Source organism: Leptonotus elevatus, chromosome 9 (assembly GCF_054856555.1).
Source record: "Leptonotus elevatus isolate MCC_2025b chromosome 9, RoL_Lele_1.0, whole genome shotgun sequence".
Lineage (NCBI taxonomy): Eukaryota > Metazoa > Chordata > Actinopteri > Syngnathiformes > Syngnathidae > Leptonotus > Leptonotus elevatus.
Window position 1 is genome coordinate 19919884 of NC_141247.1, and position 15744 is coordinate 19935627.

Here is a 15744-nt window from a genome sequence, read left to right on the forward strand (position 1 = left end):
CTACCTATAGGTGAACTAAGCTAGCCTTTTAAATTAGCTTTTCCAAATGATGCTGCCCTGCTTCTGATCTGCCTGCATCACAGGGAGGTCAATTTCTCTACACGCACACACACGCACACACGCGGGCAGTGGCCTAAAATTGAGTGGTGGAGCTGCAAGTGAACTATCAAAGGCAAGCAAATGTCATGGGAGGGCAACTTGTTTTTTGCCATTTACTTCTCCCATATGCTGCAGCAGCAGAGCAGATGTCACCGACTATTGGCTCGGTGGACCCGGTCGCCTCTGTGGACGCTTTTTTTTGGAGGATCCATGTGCCTGTGAAGCGGCTATGTATCATTACGTCTGTTGGACCGATGGGTAGAAACTGCAACAAGAGGGGGATCGGGGTCAAACTTCATGTGCCATCGGAAAACTCTGAGAAATTAGCCCAAACTTGCTATGGCAAAAAAAAAAAATCGTAGAAAATAAGCCACTTATGAGGGCAATTCCTCCACAGTGGAGATTTATTTGCACTGTGTTTTGAAAGTGGCATCAGTCAAAGCTCGGTTGAAAGAAGAAGACTCTGGTGGGCTTTTATGCCGCTGAAGACAAAGTCAATCTTGGAAATGGTCGATGGATTTGCCAAGTTACAGTACGCTAACCCACTGGGACATCCAGGTGTGTGTGTGTGCATGTACAGTATGTATGTAAAGTATGTGTGATACTGTATATAATATAGAGGGTTTTGTTTATACCATCATGCTTTTTCATTCTCTGTCTCACCTCAGATGTGACAAAATGACGCTCTTCTTTATTAAACACGTATTAGTCACTTATTTAAGTATTTTTCTCACTTTCCAGCTACAGTTTTTACTTGGGTGGGCTACCAAGACAGAATATGAGTAGAAACCATTTTGGACAGATTAGACCTTCTTCTGCATCTATCATTAAAAAAAAAAAAAAGAAAGTCTCCACAACTTTGTACTCGATCTTTTTGGCATAAATATTTAAACTGGGAATATGCAGTCTTCTGGTAGTTACTGTTAGTATAATTTTCAAGCATTAAAAATAAAAAGACCAGTGAAAGTTCCTCCAGAACTTTCCAGTTGGTACCATGACCCGGATAAGGGAATTGAGATTTAGCCTTAAATATATATATTGGTTATACAGCCATGGCCAGAAGTGTTGGCACTGATTCATATTTTCTGTTTTGCTGCTTCCTTCTTCCAAATTGTGATTCCCGTTGCTTTTACAGTGTAGCATTGTCATTAAGGACTTCCTGTATTACTTTTTCTATAGATGTAAAAAATCTGCAATAATCACACAAACTGTAGAAACACACTTAGAAACTTCATGTGGGTTTAATGAATACATCTTCTATTTTCAAGGCTAAGGATGTTTTATATTTTCAGTTTTCATAAAGAAGCATCTCTGTTATGATCTGTTCCGCCGCTTTTTGAACCTCGCAAGTTTGATCTTGTTTTATCATTATCAATAAATCCTGCGCGCTCAAACACACACACACACAAATAATTCATGCTGTAAGGTGAGCAGGCAAGCAGTAGCATATGCTTTCACACTAATAATAAAAAACAATTTTAAAAAAGTTGCTTGGACACATAAAAGCAGAAAATTGAGTCAAACTGAAACGACTGTTGCATTAAAATCCATTTGAATTAACTTCAGATTTTATTACAACGGACATATCGAGTGAGATTTTAGCGTCAAATTAGCAATGGGTGGGGTACCGAGTCTAAAAAATTGTACGTGTATGCTGCTCAGGCCAAAGCACATGCACAAAAACAGCAAAACATGGCAGAAACTGAACAGTACTAAAACTAAAGTATAATACACGTTACAGTATGAATGATTGGATCGTGCAATGCCGAGGAAAATACCTCATCCCGTGCGCACAAAAACCTGTTAGGGAAAAGCATTTTAGTTTTGTATTTCAACTTTGCTTTTTCTCCTGACCTGCAGGGGAACATTTTAAATCAAGTCCTGGTCATTAAAAGCAGCAACAATACGATTGCGTTATATATGGAAGTGTAAAGAACCGCGGCAGTCTATAGTCCATCTATTTAAAAAGGCCCACCAGCCTCTGGCCTAAAACTGCCTGTCGCCTACATAATGATCTTTAAGATGTATGGTCTAGAGATAGTGGAGGCTGCTGAGACGAAAGCCCGCATGCTCCCAGAGCGTGCGAGCAGCAAATAACAAAGTAGGAAACAAATACGTTTGATCCCCCCCGCACTCTTATCTGTCCTGTATGGTGTACCGTAAAACCTCTACAACGCGTGACACCTCATTTCTCCTATTGCTTGTTCTCGCTGTGATGGGAAGTTTCACAGCAAGATTCACAGAGTCGTGGCAATTTGTTGTTGTCTCTTAACGACATTCATATTTTCAAAAGATGACTTACCTACCGCTTCATGGCTACTCTGCCTGGTCACCCGTCGCCTCCCGAGGCCCTCCTCTCTTCTTTCAAGATGCAGCAGCTGGAGTTCACCATCAGGTGGCAGTCGACTAATGCCTTCTTCTTATGTAGATGGCAGGCGGTTGCGTCATTGGACACTGCAACACACAGGCCTTAGCTCAATGTGTTTTCCGTTACAAACAGTTTTCTCTCGTCATAGAGACTGTCAGGAGCACATGTTTGATCCAAAGAATTTATCCAGACACTCTTTGTGAAAGATCTTCCAGATTAAGAACCATTTGAGCTAACCTTAACTCATTCATTTCAACTATTTCTAGTCATTTCAAAAAAAATATCCACTTTTGGTAACAAGAGTATGAAAAACTAAAAAAAAAAAAATATTTTATTTTACATTTAGAACAGATATAAAATGTATGATTAATCGTGAGTTAACAATTGAAGTCATGCGATTAATTACAATTAAAAATGTTAATCGCCTGTCGCGATTTAAAAGATAAAAAATTAGGGGCGTCAGGCGATTAAAATTTCTAACCGTAACTAATTGCATGACTTCACTAGTTAACTCACGATTAATCACAAATTTTATATCTGTTCCAATTGTACAATAAAATAAATTTTAGGTTTTCATACTCTTGTTAACAAAAGTGGGAAAAAAATGTTAAACTAATAGAAATAGTTCTAATCAATTTTTGACGTCTATAGCCGTCAATGGCAGTGAATGGGTTAAATAACCAAACTTTACTCCCCCCAAAAAAAATTTAAAGCAGGACACGTGTCCAAATCCAATCCATAACCCCTAATGTGACCCCTATCCCAAAACTAATCAGGCAAATCAGGTTTACCCTACCCTAATTCTCGAACCACAACCCCTGGACCCAAACCCTAATCCTAACCTTTGCGATATCTTCCATAACCCTAACCCTAAAAAATATGCCTAACCTTAACTCCCCAACTCTACCCTTAAATCAACCTTAACCTAACCACAGTCAATAACCCCAAAACCTGACTTATCATACTACTAAACCTTATCCCCTTAACTGTACGATTAGCCCTAATATTGTAATAACAATGTTATACATCACATACTCAAGACATGATATAATTGGAATTCAATAAATGTTTGTTTATACTGACTGCTAACAAGAAACTAAGATAAATGTGGGGAAAAGACTTCATGGCTAGTAAATTACCCACAGTTAAGATGTTAAAAGGCCAACAGATCACTATTTTGTAAATGGTCTTAAGGTTCCAGTAGTGATTTCAAGTAAATGGTCTGTTTGGTTGAAAAGAGGAAGCGTGGAGTGAAATCCCGACTCACTCAACAGTGACGTAACGGTGCAGTTGGAGTGCATTGAAGGCTGCGTGACTCACATTCTTTGGAATGATCTAGCCTGAAAGGAGTACGCTGGTTTCCTGTTGCATACAATGAAGTCTGGACAGTCTGAGAGCAAAACAGGAAGCGACGTGCCGTCGGCGGATTTTGCATTTATGTGAGGGCAGCTACAAAAAAAATCAGAATTAGGTGAAAGTTTCTATTGCACCACCTTAGCGACTGCCGGGCCATTCTACCATGACGTCATCAATATTAAGTCATGTCAATTTTGTTTTGTAGTTATATGATGCATGTTTTTAGTTGTTAGTTATTTGAAAGCCACTGTTTGTGTGGTGGAATGGTTGCCCTAACCCTAAAACTCTAACCAGAACTAAAATTCCTAACTCTTAATCCTTCACAAATATCTTCTCCATCTTTACGCAGACTAGTTTGGCCAGTTAGTTTCCAGATGTAGTAGTAAAGTTCCAGTACCAAGTTAAGAACCGCTGCCCTGGGCCCGACCCTAATTCTCACATTTACTTATACCTTGCACTACCCAAACACCAAAAACTAGCCATAACTTGGACCCCCCAACTCTAACCTTAACCTGTAACTTTTACCCAACCTGACCGCAATGCAGTCCATAATCCCAAACCCTGACTCTTTTGACTACCTCAACTCCAGGGTTAGGGTTATGTTAGGGTTAGGGTTAGAACTCAACGTTAGGGTTAGGGTTAACCAGAACTCAACCCTAGTCCAAATACCCACAACCCTAAACAGGATTAGGGTTAGGGTTAGGGTTAGGGTTTAGGGTTAGGGTTAGGGTTTAGGGTTAGAGTTAGGGTTAGGGTTAACCTGAACTCAACCCTAGTCCAAATACCCACAACCCTAAACAGGATTAGGGTTAGGGTTAGAACTCAACGTTAGGGTTAGGGTTAACCAGAACTCAACCCTAGTCCAAATACCCACAACCCTAAACAGGATTAGGGTTAGGGGTTAGGGTTAGGGTTAGGGTTTAGGGTTAAGGTTAGGGTTTAGGGTTAGGGTTAGAACTTAACGTTAGGGTTAGGGTTAACCAGAACTCAACCCTAGTCCAAATCCCCACAACCCTAAAAAGGATTAGGGTTAGGGTTTAGGGTTAGGGTTTAGGGTTAGGGTTTAGGGTTAGAACTCAACGTTAGGGTTAGGGTTTAGGGTTAGGTTAGGTTAGGGTTAGGTTAGGTTAGGTTTAGGTTAGGGTTAGGTTAGGGTTAGGGTTTTGGGGGTTAGGGTTTAGGGTTAGGGTTAGGATTAAGGTTAGTTAGGGTTAGGTTAGGGTTAAGGTTTGGGTTAGGGTTTGGGTTAGGGTTTTGGGGGTTAGGGTTTTGGGGGTTAGGGTTTTGGGGGTTAGGGTTTAGGGTTAGGATTAAGGTTAGGATTAAGGTTAGTTAGGGTTAGGTTAGGGTTAGGGTTTGGGTTAAGGTTTGGGTTAGGGTTTTGGGGGTTAGGGTTTAGGGTTAGGGTTTTGGGGGTTAGGGTTTTGGGGGTTAGGGTTTAGGGGGTTAGGGTTTAGGGTTTATGGTTTAGGGTTAGGGTTTAGGATTAGGGTTTAGGATTAGGGTTTAGGGTTAGGATTAGGGTTAGTTAGGGTTTGGGTTAGGGTTTTGGGGGTTAGGGTTAGGATTTGGGTTAGGGTTTTGGGGGTTAGGGTTTTGGGGGTTAGGGTTTTGGGGGTTAGGGTTTAGGGTTAGGGTTAAGGGTTAGGGTTTTGGGGTTAGGGTTTAGGGTTAGGTTAGGGTTTTGGGGGTTAGGTTTAGGGTTAAGGGTTAGGGTTTTGGGGGTTAGGGTTTAGGGTTAGGTTAGGGTTAGGGTTTTGGGGGTTAGGGTTTTGGGGTTTAGGGTTAGGATTAGGGTTAGTTAGGGTTAGGGTTTGGGTTAGGGTTTTGGGGGTTAGGGTTAAGGGTTTGGGTTTTGGGGGTTAGGGTTTTGGGGGTTAGGGTTTAGGGTTGGGGTTAGGTTTAGGTTAGGGTTAGTTAGGTTTAGGGTTAGTTAGGTTTAGGGTTAGGGTTTTGGGGGTTAGGGTTGGGTTAGGGTTTTGGGGGTTAGGGTTAGGGTTTTGGGGGTTAGGTTAGGGTTTGGGGGGTTAGGGTTTTGGGGGTTAGGGTTAGGTTAGGGTTAGGCTTAGGTTAGGGTTACGGGTTAGGGTTAGGGTTTAGGGTTAGGGTTTAGGGTTAGGGTTTAGGTTTAGGGTTAGGGTAAGAACTCAACGGTAGGGTTAGGGTTAACCAGAACTCACCCCTAGTCCAAATTCCCACAACCCTAAACAGGATTAGGGTTAGGGTTAAACATGTAATCTGGACTAACCTGAAATGAATTACCTTGTGCTCTGGGTGGGAGTGTTCCAATTTAGGAACATTCTTGGAATTTGGCGACAGCAATATCTTGTCATTTGATTTTGACAAATGAGCAGACGGAACGATCATTTCAATTTCCCCGTGTTGAACAGTTATGTCATCCTTGAAAGATGAGATCCGCCCAAAGTGATGGCTTTACTCGACCAACATCCAGAGAGGAAAGATCATGTGCATACAGTAGTCATCAATTGACAACATAATGCTTGTACAGTATCTCGATTTTATAACAAGTATCCCAAGCAACAACGTTATCCGCTGTGGAAACCGCCGTCAGGCTGCTCGTGGCTCACATCAGCCATTCGTTCTGCTGTGGATCCGAACATGATGTTTGCTGCTGCTGTGTCACAATATATCAAAAAGCTCATTTTGAGCATTTTGACGCCATGCGAAATTGAACCGATTTCAGTGTTTCACCCGCCTCATGCTCCTTTCTATGTGCGAGTCCTCTCAGGCGCCAGCGAAAATCAATGCGTGTGTGCTCGCGCCTGCGCTGCGCGGCCACAATGGGCCCACAGCGCAGGCCATATCTCCACTTCATTTACTCCTCGTCTGATAATAATAAGTGTCTCCTCTCTGCTGCTGTACTCAATTACATCTTCATTAGGTTGCTAACTTGCTCCCAACTAGCCATCGACGTGCGTGCAGATTTTAAGTCTGTGTGACATTAATTACCAAGATGGCTGAGTCCACAGGTGAAGGGAGTGAGGGCTACACCGTGATACGTATTATATCTTCGTCTCGCAGGACCGTTCAGCGTCTTGAGCCGCAGTCTCCGGTCTCATCATAGCATCAATTCATTTTCATTTAGCCACTGATGAACTCGGTTCCTTCATCATTTACTCGAGGCTGTCTCTAAACAAGATGAGTGGCTGACACCTTGACCTCTTCCATTCAGGGTCTGCCAATCAAAATCTAGACGCATTATAATTAGAAGATAAACAATCAGGGAGTTTTGCCATTCCAGAAGCTGACAAGACTCATACTGCAGAGTTAGCAGCTGTATATAATAGCTACGCAATCGAATGCCATCCAGGAAGTAAGTAAATATAATAACGCTCAGTTTGGTATTTTTTGACAGTCCGAGAGGTAGTTAAATGAATATACAGGGGAGCTTGGTTTAACAAGGTTCCTGACATACACCGTTTAGTCGCGGACACTCAGTTCCTGTCATACTGTAATTTATTGTTTTGTGTTTATGGCCTAGAGGTCTTACAAATATTGACTATAATTAACACTTGACAACGGCGTAGGTTAATGATAGACATGTTCCAAATTACATGCAAAATTGGGTTGTCGCTTTAAGAATGGAACTCAAACCCAAACTGAGGATCTTTTTTTCTTTGCTTTTTTTTTTTTAGGATTTCAGTAGTATCAGTCTACAAATAGTAGTTATTGTATTACTTTCAAAGCATGTACAATTCAGTAACATTATTTTCTCCTTTTGAATACAGTGAAGTAGTCCAGCTCGGAAATCGCAAAAGCCTAAATTGGTTCTTGAATGTCTGTCATTAGTTGTTTGTTAAAGTAGCCAAAAAGCATAATTATAATCAAGTTATTTTACCCTTACTGTTACCAAACCAAATTTTTTTTCTGGTTTTCCACAAACATTTGAAATGACTTAGGCCAGTGATTCCCAAGCAGGATGCCGTAAAAGATCGTCCGGGGTGCCACAGTGAATTCCACTTAATTTGTCTGAAAATCTTATTTATTTATTTATTTATTTTAAACCTCTTTGTTCAATCTTTTTATGCTTGTGACTAGGGGTGTGAATTGCCTAGTACCTGGCGATTCGATTCGTATCACGATTCATATGTCACGATTCGATTCAATACAGATTAATCCCGAATCTATAAATTGATTGTTGCGATTTTTTTTTACTCAAATTTTGAAAGTACTAATTAGTAAACTTGTATGAAAATGTATTTATTTGAAAATTTAGGTTGCAGCTTAATGTGTAAATACTAACCCTAAGTAAGAAGTTGTGTTGAATATTCCCATAAAAAAATTGATGTTTAAAAATCGATTCGGCCACATATCGAATTGTTTCGAGAATTGCACGCTGTAATATCGCGATATATTGCCGAATCGATTTTTTTCTAACACCCCTACTAGTGACATATAGTGAGATTGTATTTTTTTTCCCCTCCAGGCAATTGAATCCTTACCACCTTAAATTGTCAGTTAAAAGACAAGTTACAGTAAATGCCAAACTAATCATACTTTAAGAACATGACCATTTTTATGTACATTGAAGCTACATCAATGCTCTTTAAGAACAACGGGAAGTAAAATAAGAATATTATTAAGAAACTGGTATATTTTTCCTCGTGACCTCACTGTCCTTCATCCCTTTTACAAATCAGCACCGCAGTCTCTGTCTCGCACAGTCTTGGTAAAATATTTGGACAGAGTTCAGAGAGGAGGCCTACTCTGTGAAGCGAATGGCTGTTAATAAGACAAACAGTGAGCGAGAGTATCTTAAATAAGCAGACCTCCTTCCTTTGGCCACTGGCGCCATGTCAACAAGTAGTTCCACACAAGTAAATCTGTCAGCCGGCCCATGGCGTGTGTGACGGCTCTCAGCAGACGGCTCTCGTTTGGCGTTTGGGAAGGAGAGGGGGGGAAAAACTGTCACTATGACTTGAAGCAAAATGATTATTTAGCCAGAGGTTTCATCCGCATTGGTATTGTATTTAGTTATGTTTTATAAATATTAACCCATTAGAGTGAGAGGCAGCAAGGGTATATATAGCCTCAACTGTCAATTCTTCAGCTGTCCTATCGATTAACCTGCTAGCTAAAAGCCCAAAATATATACTTAAAAAATTAAAAGACCCCCATGCAGTCAGTCACAAAACCACATATTGACAAACAACTATTCACACTCACATCAATAAACAATTAAGAGTCTTGGATTTGGAGTGTTGGAGGGCGCCAGAACCTGGAGAGAGAAAAAAAAGAGCAGTGCATCTGCTAATGTTAGCTGCTAGCATGATCTGATAACTAGCAAGCTAGCTGCGCTTATCAAATGCTGAGTGCTTTATTTTACAGTTGCTAACATTTCTTTATGTAGCCCAGTACTACATTTACACTTTAGATAAGATACATGGCCTCATGTTTTATACCAGTTGTGTTTCAGTAGTTTGCTTCTTCTAACACTTACCGTAATAATATTGTTTCATCTACTGCCTTGCTCATACATTTAACTAAAGTTTTATAATGGTGAAATTTGACTCTTACGACAGAATGATTTAAAAATAAATACATTTTTCTATTCAACTTCTTTTTAACCAAAGTTTACAATCTCATAAGAACATTGAAGCGGAGGTCGCAGCCTACATTGGTTTACAGAACAATGTTAGCGGCTAATCTGCTAATTAGCTAGCTCCTCTTTGCTTATCAAAGGCTGTGTGCTTTATTTTAGTTATTAACTCATTCACTGTCATAAATTCTTTAAAAAAAAAGTTTATTAAAAATTAGGGGCAAGAGGCGGTTACAATTTTTTATTGTAATTCATCGCATACTCTTGTTAACAAAAGTGGAAAACATTTTAAATTAATAGAAATTGTTCAATTGAAATTTTGACGTCTATAGCCGTCAATGGCAGTGAATGAATAAAAAATAAAAAAAGGAAAGAAAACATTCGGGGCGTCAAGCGATTAAAGTTTTTAATCGTAATCAATCGCATGACTTCACTAGTTAAGTTGCGATTAATCACAAATGTCATATCTGTTCTAAATGTACAATAAAAAAAGATCTAGGTTTTCATACTCTTGTTAACAAAAGTGGGGAAAAAATGTTAAACTAATAGAAATAGTTCAAATGAATTTTTGACGTTTATAGCCGTCAATGGCAGTGAATGAGTTAACATCGCTTTACAATATAGATACATGACCCCATGTTATATAATGTACCAGTAGTGGTTACAATAATATTATTTTATCTACAACTTTGCTCCTACCTTTTTACTGTTTCAAGAGATGTTTTTTTTAAATTATACTAATAGTGTGAGAAAACAGTACTCTTTAGGAAATGTATTGACTTTAAAGCATAATATTTCAACTCAATTCTACACAGGATTTAACCAGTCAAATGTATTTCTTAGAGAACAAAATGTTGACCTCCAAGGTTTTTATTTCAAACAATGGGTGTTTTCTGCTAATTTCAGATGTATTCATTTCGCAAAACCAAACCTTACAATATCACAAAACATTCCGTCTCCACAGTTGAAGCGGAGGTCGCAGCCTTCATGAGCTTGCAGAACAAAGTCAAAAGGTGCATTGTTGTTTCACAGTGCCTTTGACGCACTTCCCCTTCAAGTTGTCTTCTCCGCGTGCCTGAGCTAAATTTGTGGCTTTCCTGATGTGCAGAAGCAAAACTCAAAGCGCCGTCACAACACATACATGAAGCGAAGGTACAGTGCGAGCAATGAAGAATGCTTGAGGAAGTTGCAACAGACAAAAAAGCCCACCGCAGCCACATTGGATGTTATTTCTCGTCAAGTATACATTCGAAATGTTTGTGTTGAACGCAAAAATGTGTCCAGCAAATGTCAAGCTTTCTATTAGAAACTAAATCCAATGTCGTTTTGTATCAACTTAAAGGGCAGGAAAAGGCAAAGCGTGCTACCAAATGGAGCTTTATTTATACACTACATGCATTCATGACATTTGATACCAAAACAGCAATAACAACAACTGTACAGTGAAAACAACAGAATATAAATGACATTTTGATATTACTTACACAGCAGGGACTTAAAGTTAAACTAAAGTGCCGCATAGTTTTGCTACACAAAGCCTCCTTAAAAAATAAAAAATAAAAAATAAAGCATGCCAGAGGAATCAGGGCGAGTTCCTGGTTTAGCACTTTTGGGAATTTCAAATGAGGCATAAACATATTCGGAAGACTGGAGGCGCACTTCTGTCAGACAGATGGAGGTCTTATCTGGATTTGGGAATATGTCACACATCTTGAAGACGATGCTGCAGGCTCATCATCTCGTGGACAAGGACGCAACGTCGTCAGGGGGTCGTGTGCCTTTTCCTTTTTACCGATGAAACAAATGCCCTTTTAATTCTGATCTTAACCTTTTCTCCACCCCAAGCGGCGAGAGCAGGGCTCGCGCTCCCTCCAGTGCACTTTGGTGTCGAGCAGATCCGCCCGTCTGCTCGGCGGCAGGCAGACCCCTGCAGCCTGTTTTCTCCTCCCCTCCAAGGGGCTCTTTACATCTCTGCAGTAGAAGAAAAGAAAAAAGAGAGAGAGAGAGATGAGGATGATGCTCGGGAGGCAGATGAGGACTCATGTGAGGCGTGAACTATAAGAACTGTTTTGAAATTAAAAGGGTTTCATGATTTATTTGTAATATGAATCATCTTTGTCATGAAACAGCCACGCTTTGCTGCTCACAGAAGAAGAAAAATGATCGTCATTGTTATGACAATTTGTCATAAAACGATTAATTGATTAAATCGGCCGATTATGTCCCGTCAAACATCGTCCAAAATAATTGGCCAAATGGCTGATATTTGCCGATTGGGTGTAAAAAAACTATTGGCAGATGTTGCATAAAAATAATACTGGTCTCATTATTTATTACACATAAATATATACCATAACATTGTATTCTTAAATATATATAATGAAATGTGTGCCATGAAATGCATTCTGGGAACAAAAAAGGTTTTGTTTTGTTTTTAAGAATATATTTACGGTTGACCCCCACTTGCGGTGAATAAGGACTAAGCCAGCCCGTGAAAAGTGAAAATCTGCGTATAATTTTGAAGCCCATGGAAATGTTAAAACGGAATTGTTGAGATTAGGGGAATTCAAATGTAATTTATGCGGAGGTGGCAAATCCAGGTTCAGACATTAAAAACCCTGCCACAGTTTGGCTTTAGCCATTGATGCTAGCTATCTAGCTAGCTAGATAGTTCCCTGGCAGGTAAACGAGCACCATGGGAGCTAGCTAGCTAGCTAGCACCCGGGGCTAAAGCCAAACTGTGGCAGGGTTTTTTCTTTCTGGACCTCGATTTGCCACCCCTGAATTGATGCAATATATAATGTTGTTTTATTGTAATATTGTTGTTACATTAAAATTGGGCTCTATGACGGTTCAAATTTCATTTTGAGTGCTTTCTCCAATTTTCCACATCAATGTTACCTTTAAGTGCAAACATTTAAAGCGGCCATTTCGCATCACTTTTACACCTGTTGCCAATTATGTCGCAATCTGTTATTGTGAACACACAATTTACCGCCCATTATTTGGAATCGGAGTCAATCGGAGCCACAAAAGTTGCTCAGTGATACAAAGGGGGAGAATGGGACACTATGTATGTGACTTTATGCAATACTACCATGGCTTTTAGTGTGTAAGTGTGTCAGTGAATAAAAAATAAATAAAAAAAGGATCGAGTGATAGAAGCTCTAATTTCCTTAACTACACACCAGCAAGTTCCCGGTCCAACACATCAATGAAGCTCTCCAGCTCCCTTGTGTCTCCCAGCTTGGCTGCAAAAAGAGGACAGAGAGAAAAGGAATTATAAAAAAAAAAAAAAAAACAGAGCAATGGAAATATTTTTGAAGTGCAGTTCATTTCTTTGGTATTTCTATTGGAACAACTGCTGTGAAGTAACAGAATATCAGATGAACTGTTTTTAGACAATGAGAATATTATTTTCTTTTTTCACAAACTGAGCTCAAGTTCATCCCAAAAACTTGACAGCTCGCAACCTCCCACAGGGATCTGTCCGCATAACTTTCTGACGTGGAATCAGAGTGAGCGGGGCCCTCCGGGTCACACTTTGTTTGTTTCCATTGATATGTAACGGTCCTCGCTGTGTTGTTATGCGTTTGCGGCCAAATACAACGACAAATACACCTATACAGGAGACGCGACCAAAAAAAGGCGCCCTGCAGGAGACACCGCAGCCACAGACAGAAGCACAAGTATTGTTGTGTAAAAAACAAAAAACAACTCAAGCAAACACAGCTTTGTGTGCCAAACGTGATAGTGATCAGAGCGAGGACAACAACAGCGATCTGGACGGAGATATGCATATGCGGAGGGGCCCTCAAGTACCTTTTGGTGGCAACGTTAAGCCTGCTGTGTGAAGCTCCTCCTCGCTGGTGTTCAAACTGTTGCCTAAAGACGCTTCGCTGCCTGCGGGAGACGACAAATTATAAAGATGCGCTCACAAGACACGACATTAGGCACAGGGGTACAAGGGGGGCGTACCGTGACAATTCACAAGGGTGGGCTGTGGAGCTGTCAAAGTGAATCGATTAATCGACAAGCCATCAAAGTTTTTTCTGTTTTTCAACCCCCACCTTTTTTTTTTTGACAAATATGAAGTACGAAATAAACACCAATCACTGGTTAATAAACAGTAATCAGAGGGAAAATGCTTTTGTAATAACTTGAATGTCAAATTTAAATGAATCTGATTAGTCGATTAATCGATTGCATAATCGATAGATTAATCTAATGTAAAAAATATTCGATAGTGACAGCCCTATGTACCACTGAAGCCATTTTGGCCGAAAATAAACAAATCAATTCATACACAGTATAAGCACAAAGTTTCTTTAAATTAATTTATATTTAACGGCTGTTTTACTGGATTTTGACAGATTTTGCAAGTCCTAGAGAATTTTATGTTCTATTGCCATAAAAACATGGAACCTACCAAAAGAAAGATTAGAGTCTCTTCTTTCGTCAGGAAAAAAAAGAAGCATATTTGAGTCTGTTTCAGCTTTGCGGCAATTAGCATTAGAATATAGCTAAGTTCTATCATTATTCACAAAACTGTTGCAAAAAGAGCTTGTTGCAACATGGCCCTGGCTGATCTCTTATACTCTGCTGCCACCTCCTGGCCTACCATTGCTTTAAGCCATCTCTTCATATTAGAAGCTGCGTCAAAGCCTTGTTTGCTCTTTTTTTTTTAAAGAAAAAATTTATAAATATGTGTTTGGGACTGAAGGACAATTTTTTTTTGTATTGAATGACTTTTAATGGGTTTAGTAAAGCATTTAACAACCCATCTTTTGTAATGAACTTCAATAGATTGCTCAGGTGTACTTAATATAGTGGCCGCCAAGCAAAAGCTCAACAAAGCAATTCAGGCTGCAAAATGAATGCAAGTGACTCCCAAGGTTTCTTTTTTTTCCCTCTTTGGTCCCCGGCCTCCCTTTGCGGAACATTAGAGGTCAAAACACATTCAATGACGGTCACACAAGGGAGCAAAAAGGACACGCTTGTTTCTTTTGTCTCATGACCGTCACAATTGCATAACAGCAAGAAAAGCAATAGAGCGACTATTATCCTGCTTATATTATTCAAGGTGCATGGGTGTTGTCCTTTGTTGCCATTCATTCAATTCAAATTAAAAGGACGAAGCTTGGAGGAACGATCAAGGAGGACGATTCCTCCCACACATCATAAAAATTGGCTTTTAGAGGTGGATGATTTTTCTCACTGTAATCAGAGTCTTCGACGCCGCTGTCGTCCCCCAGTGCCGTGCGGCTCTTGGCCTCCATCAACACGTGCTGGTATGCGTGCAGGCTGCTTTGAGGGGGGGCCTGCAGCTCCTTCACCACATCCTGGAACTCTCGCAGCAGATCATCCAGCTCCAAGTCTGCATGGAAAATGTGAGCGATTAGCAACAAGTCATTTGGAGTGTAAATATATGCGCACATTTTTTCGGGGGAAACCAAATCAGCACTTGTCCAATGACAAAAAAATAAATAAATACAAATGCGGTGAACATAAAAATGAAAGGTGAAAATGTGAAATATGAAACATTACAGTTGCTATAAAACCGAACGCGAGGTGGGCTGAAAGTGAAAGTGTAGCGCAGCTTAAATATGATGTGACTGGGCAAGAAATAGCTTTTAAAAACATCAAATATAGCTTACAGCCTCTCTGAGAACACTTCTATTGGTGTCTGCTTCTTCTTAAACGGCTATCTGATCCCCATCAGTGCACCACTTGAAAACTAATGGCTCATATTGATGCTGGACTCACCTGAAGTCACTCCTGAGGACATAGTGGCGCAAATAAGTCTAAGGAAGAAATAAAGAGCAGACTGCTGGGATCAAGGCGTTTCTAGGCTGACTGGAACTGACTGTACTTCTCTTATACAGCTGAGCGAGGGGGACGGGGAGGAGCTATAAGACACATGCAGGAAAAGTTGACTTCTACTGTAAGTGGAAAGAAATGGGAGGAAAGTCAGACATGCAGGAAAGGACTATTACATAACTTAGTTGAAGCTTAAATGTTTTTTCCTTTGAAATACTTGCTGTGGAATTTCTCCTTTTCTCGACAATAATGTTAAATGCAGCCTCACTCATTGCACCTATATTAACTTATTCACTGCCATTGACGTCTATAAACGTCAAAAATTATTTTTAACTATTTCTATTAGTTTAAAAATGTTTTCCTACTTTTGTTAACAAGAGTATGAAAACCTAGAAAAAAATAGTTTATATATTTTTTTTGTAAAGAGTGGTTTATGGATTTTAACTAGCGGTACGCCAAATTAAATGTTCAAATTCTGCACAATGTTAATGTAGTTAAAAAAAAAATAATAATTAGGGGTGTCAAAATTAGTGCGTTCATT

The 15744-nt window shown here is 39.8% G+C and overlaps 1 protein-coding gene across 2 annotated transcripts; it reads right to left on the reverse strand.

Moving 5' to 3' along the window:
* Positions 1-10744: 10744 nt before the first annotated feature.
* LOC147168696 (regulator of cell cycle RGCC) lies at positions 10745-15472 on the reverse strand. Of its 2 annotated transcripts, XM_086084133.1 has the most exons (5): positions 15150-15454; positions 14602-14760; positions 13206-13286; positions 12572-12634; positions 10745-11354 (listed from the first exon to the last, which is right to left on the reverse strand). In XM_086084133.1, exons 1-5 carry the CDS (start codon positions 15169-15171, stop codon positions 11347-11349), a joined length of 333 nt encoding a protein of 110 aa, XP_085940259.1. In that variant the 5' UTR covers positions 15172-15454; the 3' UTR covers positions 10745-11346. The 2 variants fall into 2 exon arrangements, with proteins under 2 accessions (XP_085940259.1, XP_085940260.1); XM_086084134.1 differs by lacking the exon at positions 10745-11354 and having other exon boundaries at positions 12564-12634; positions 15150-15472.
* Between the last annotated feature and the right edge of the window lie 272 nt (positions 15473-15744).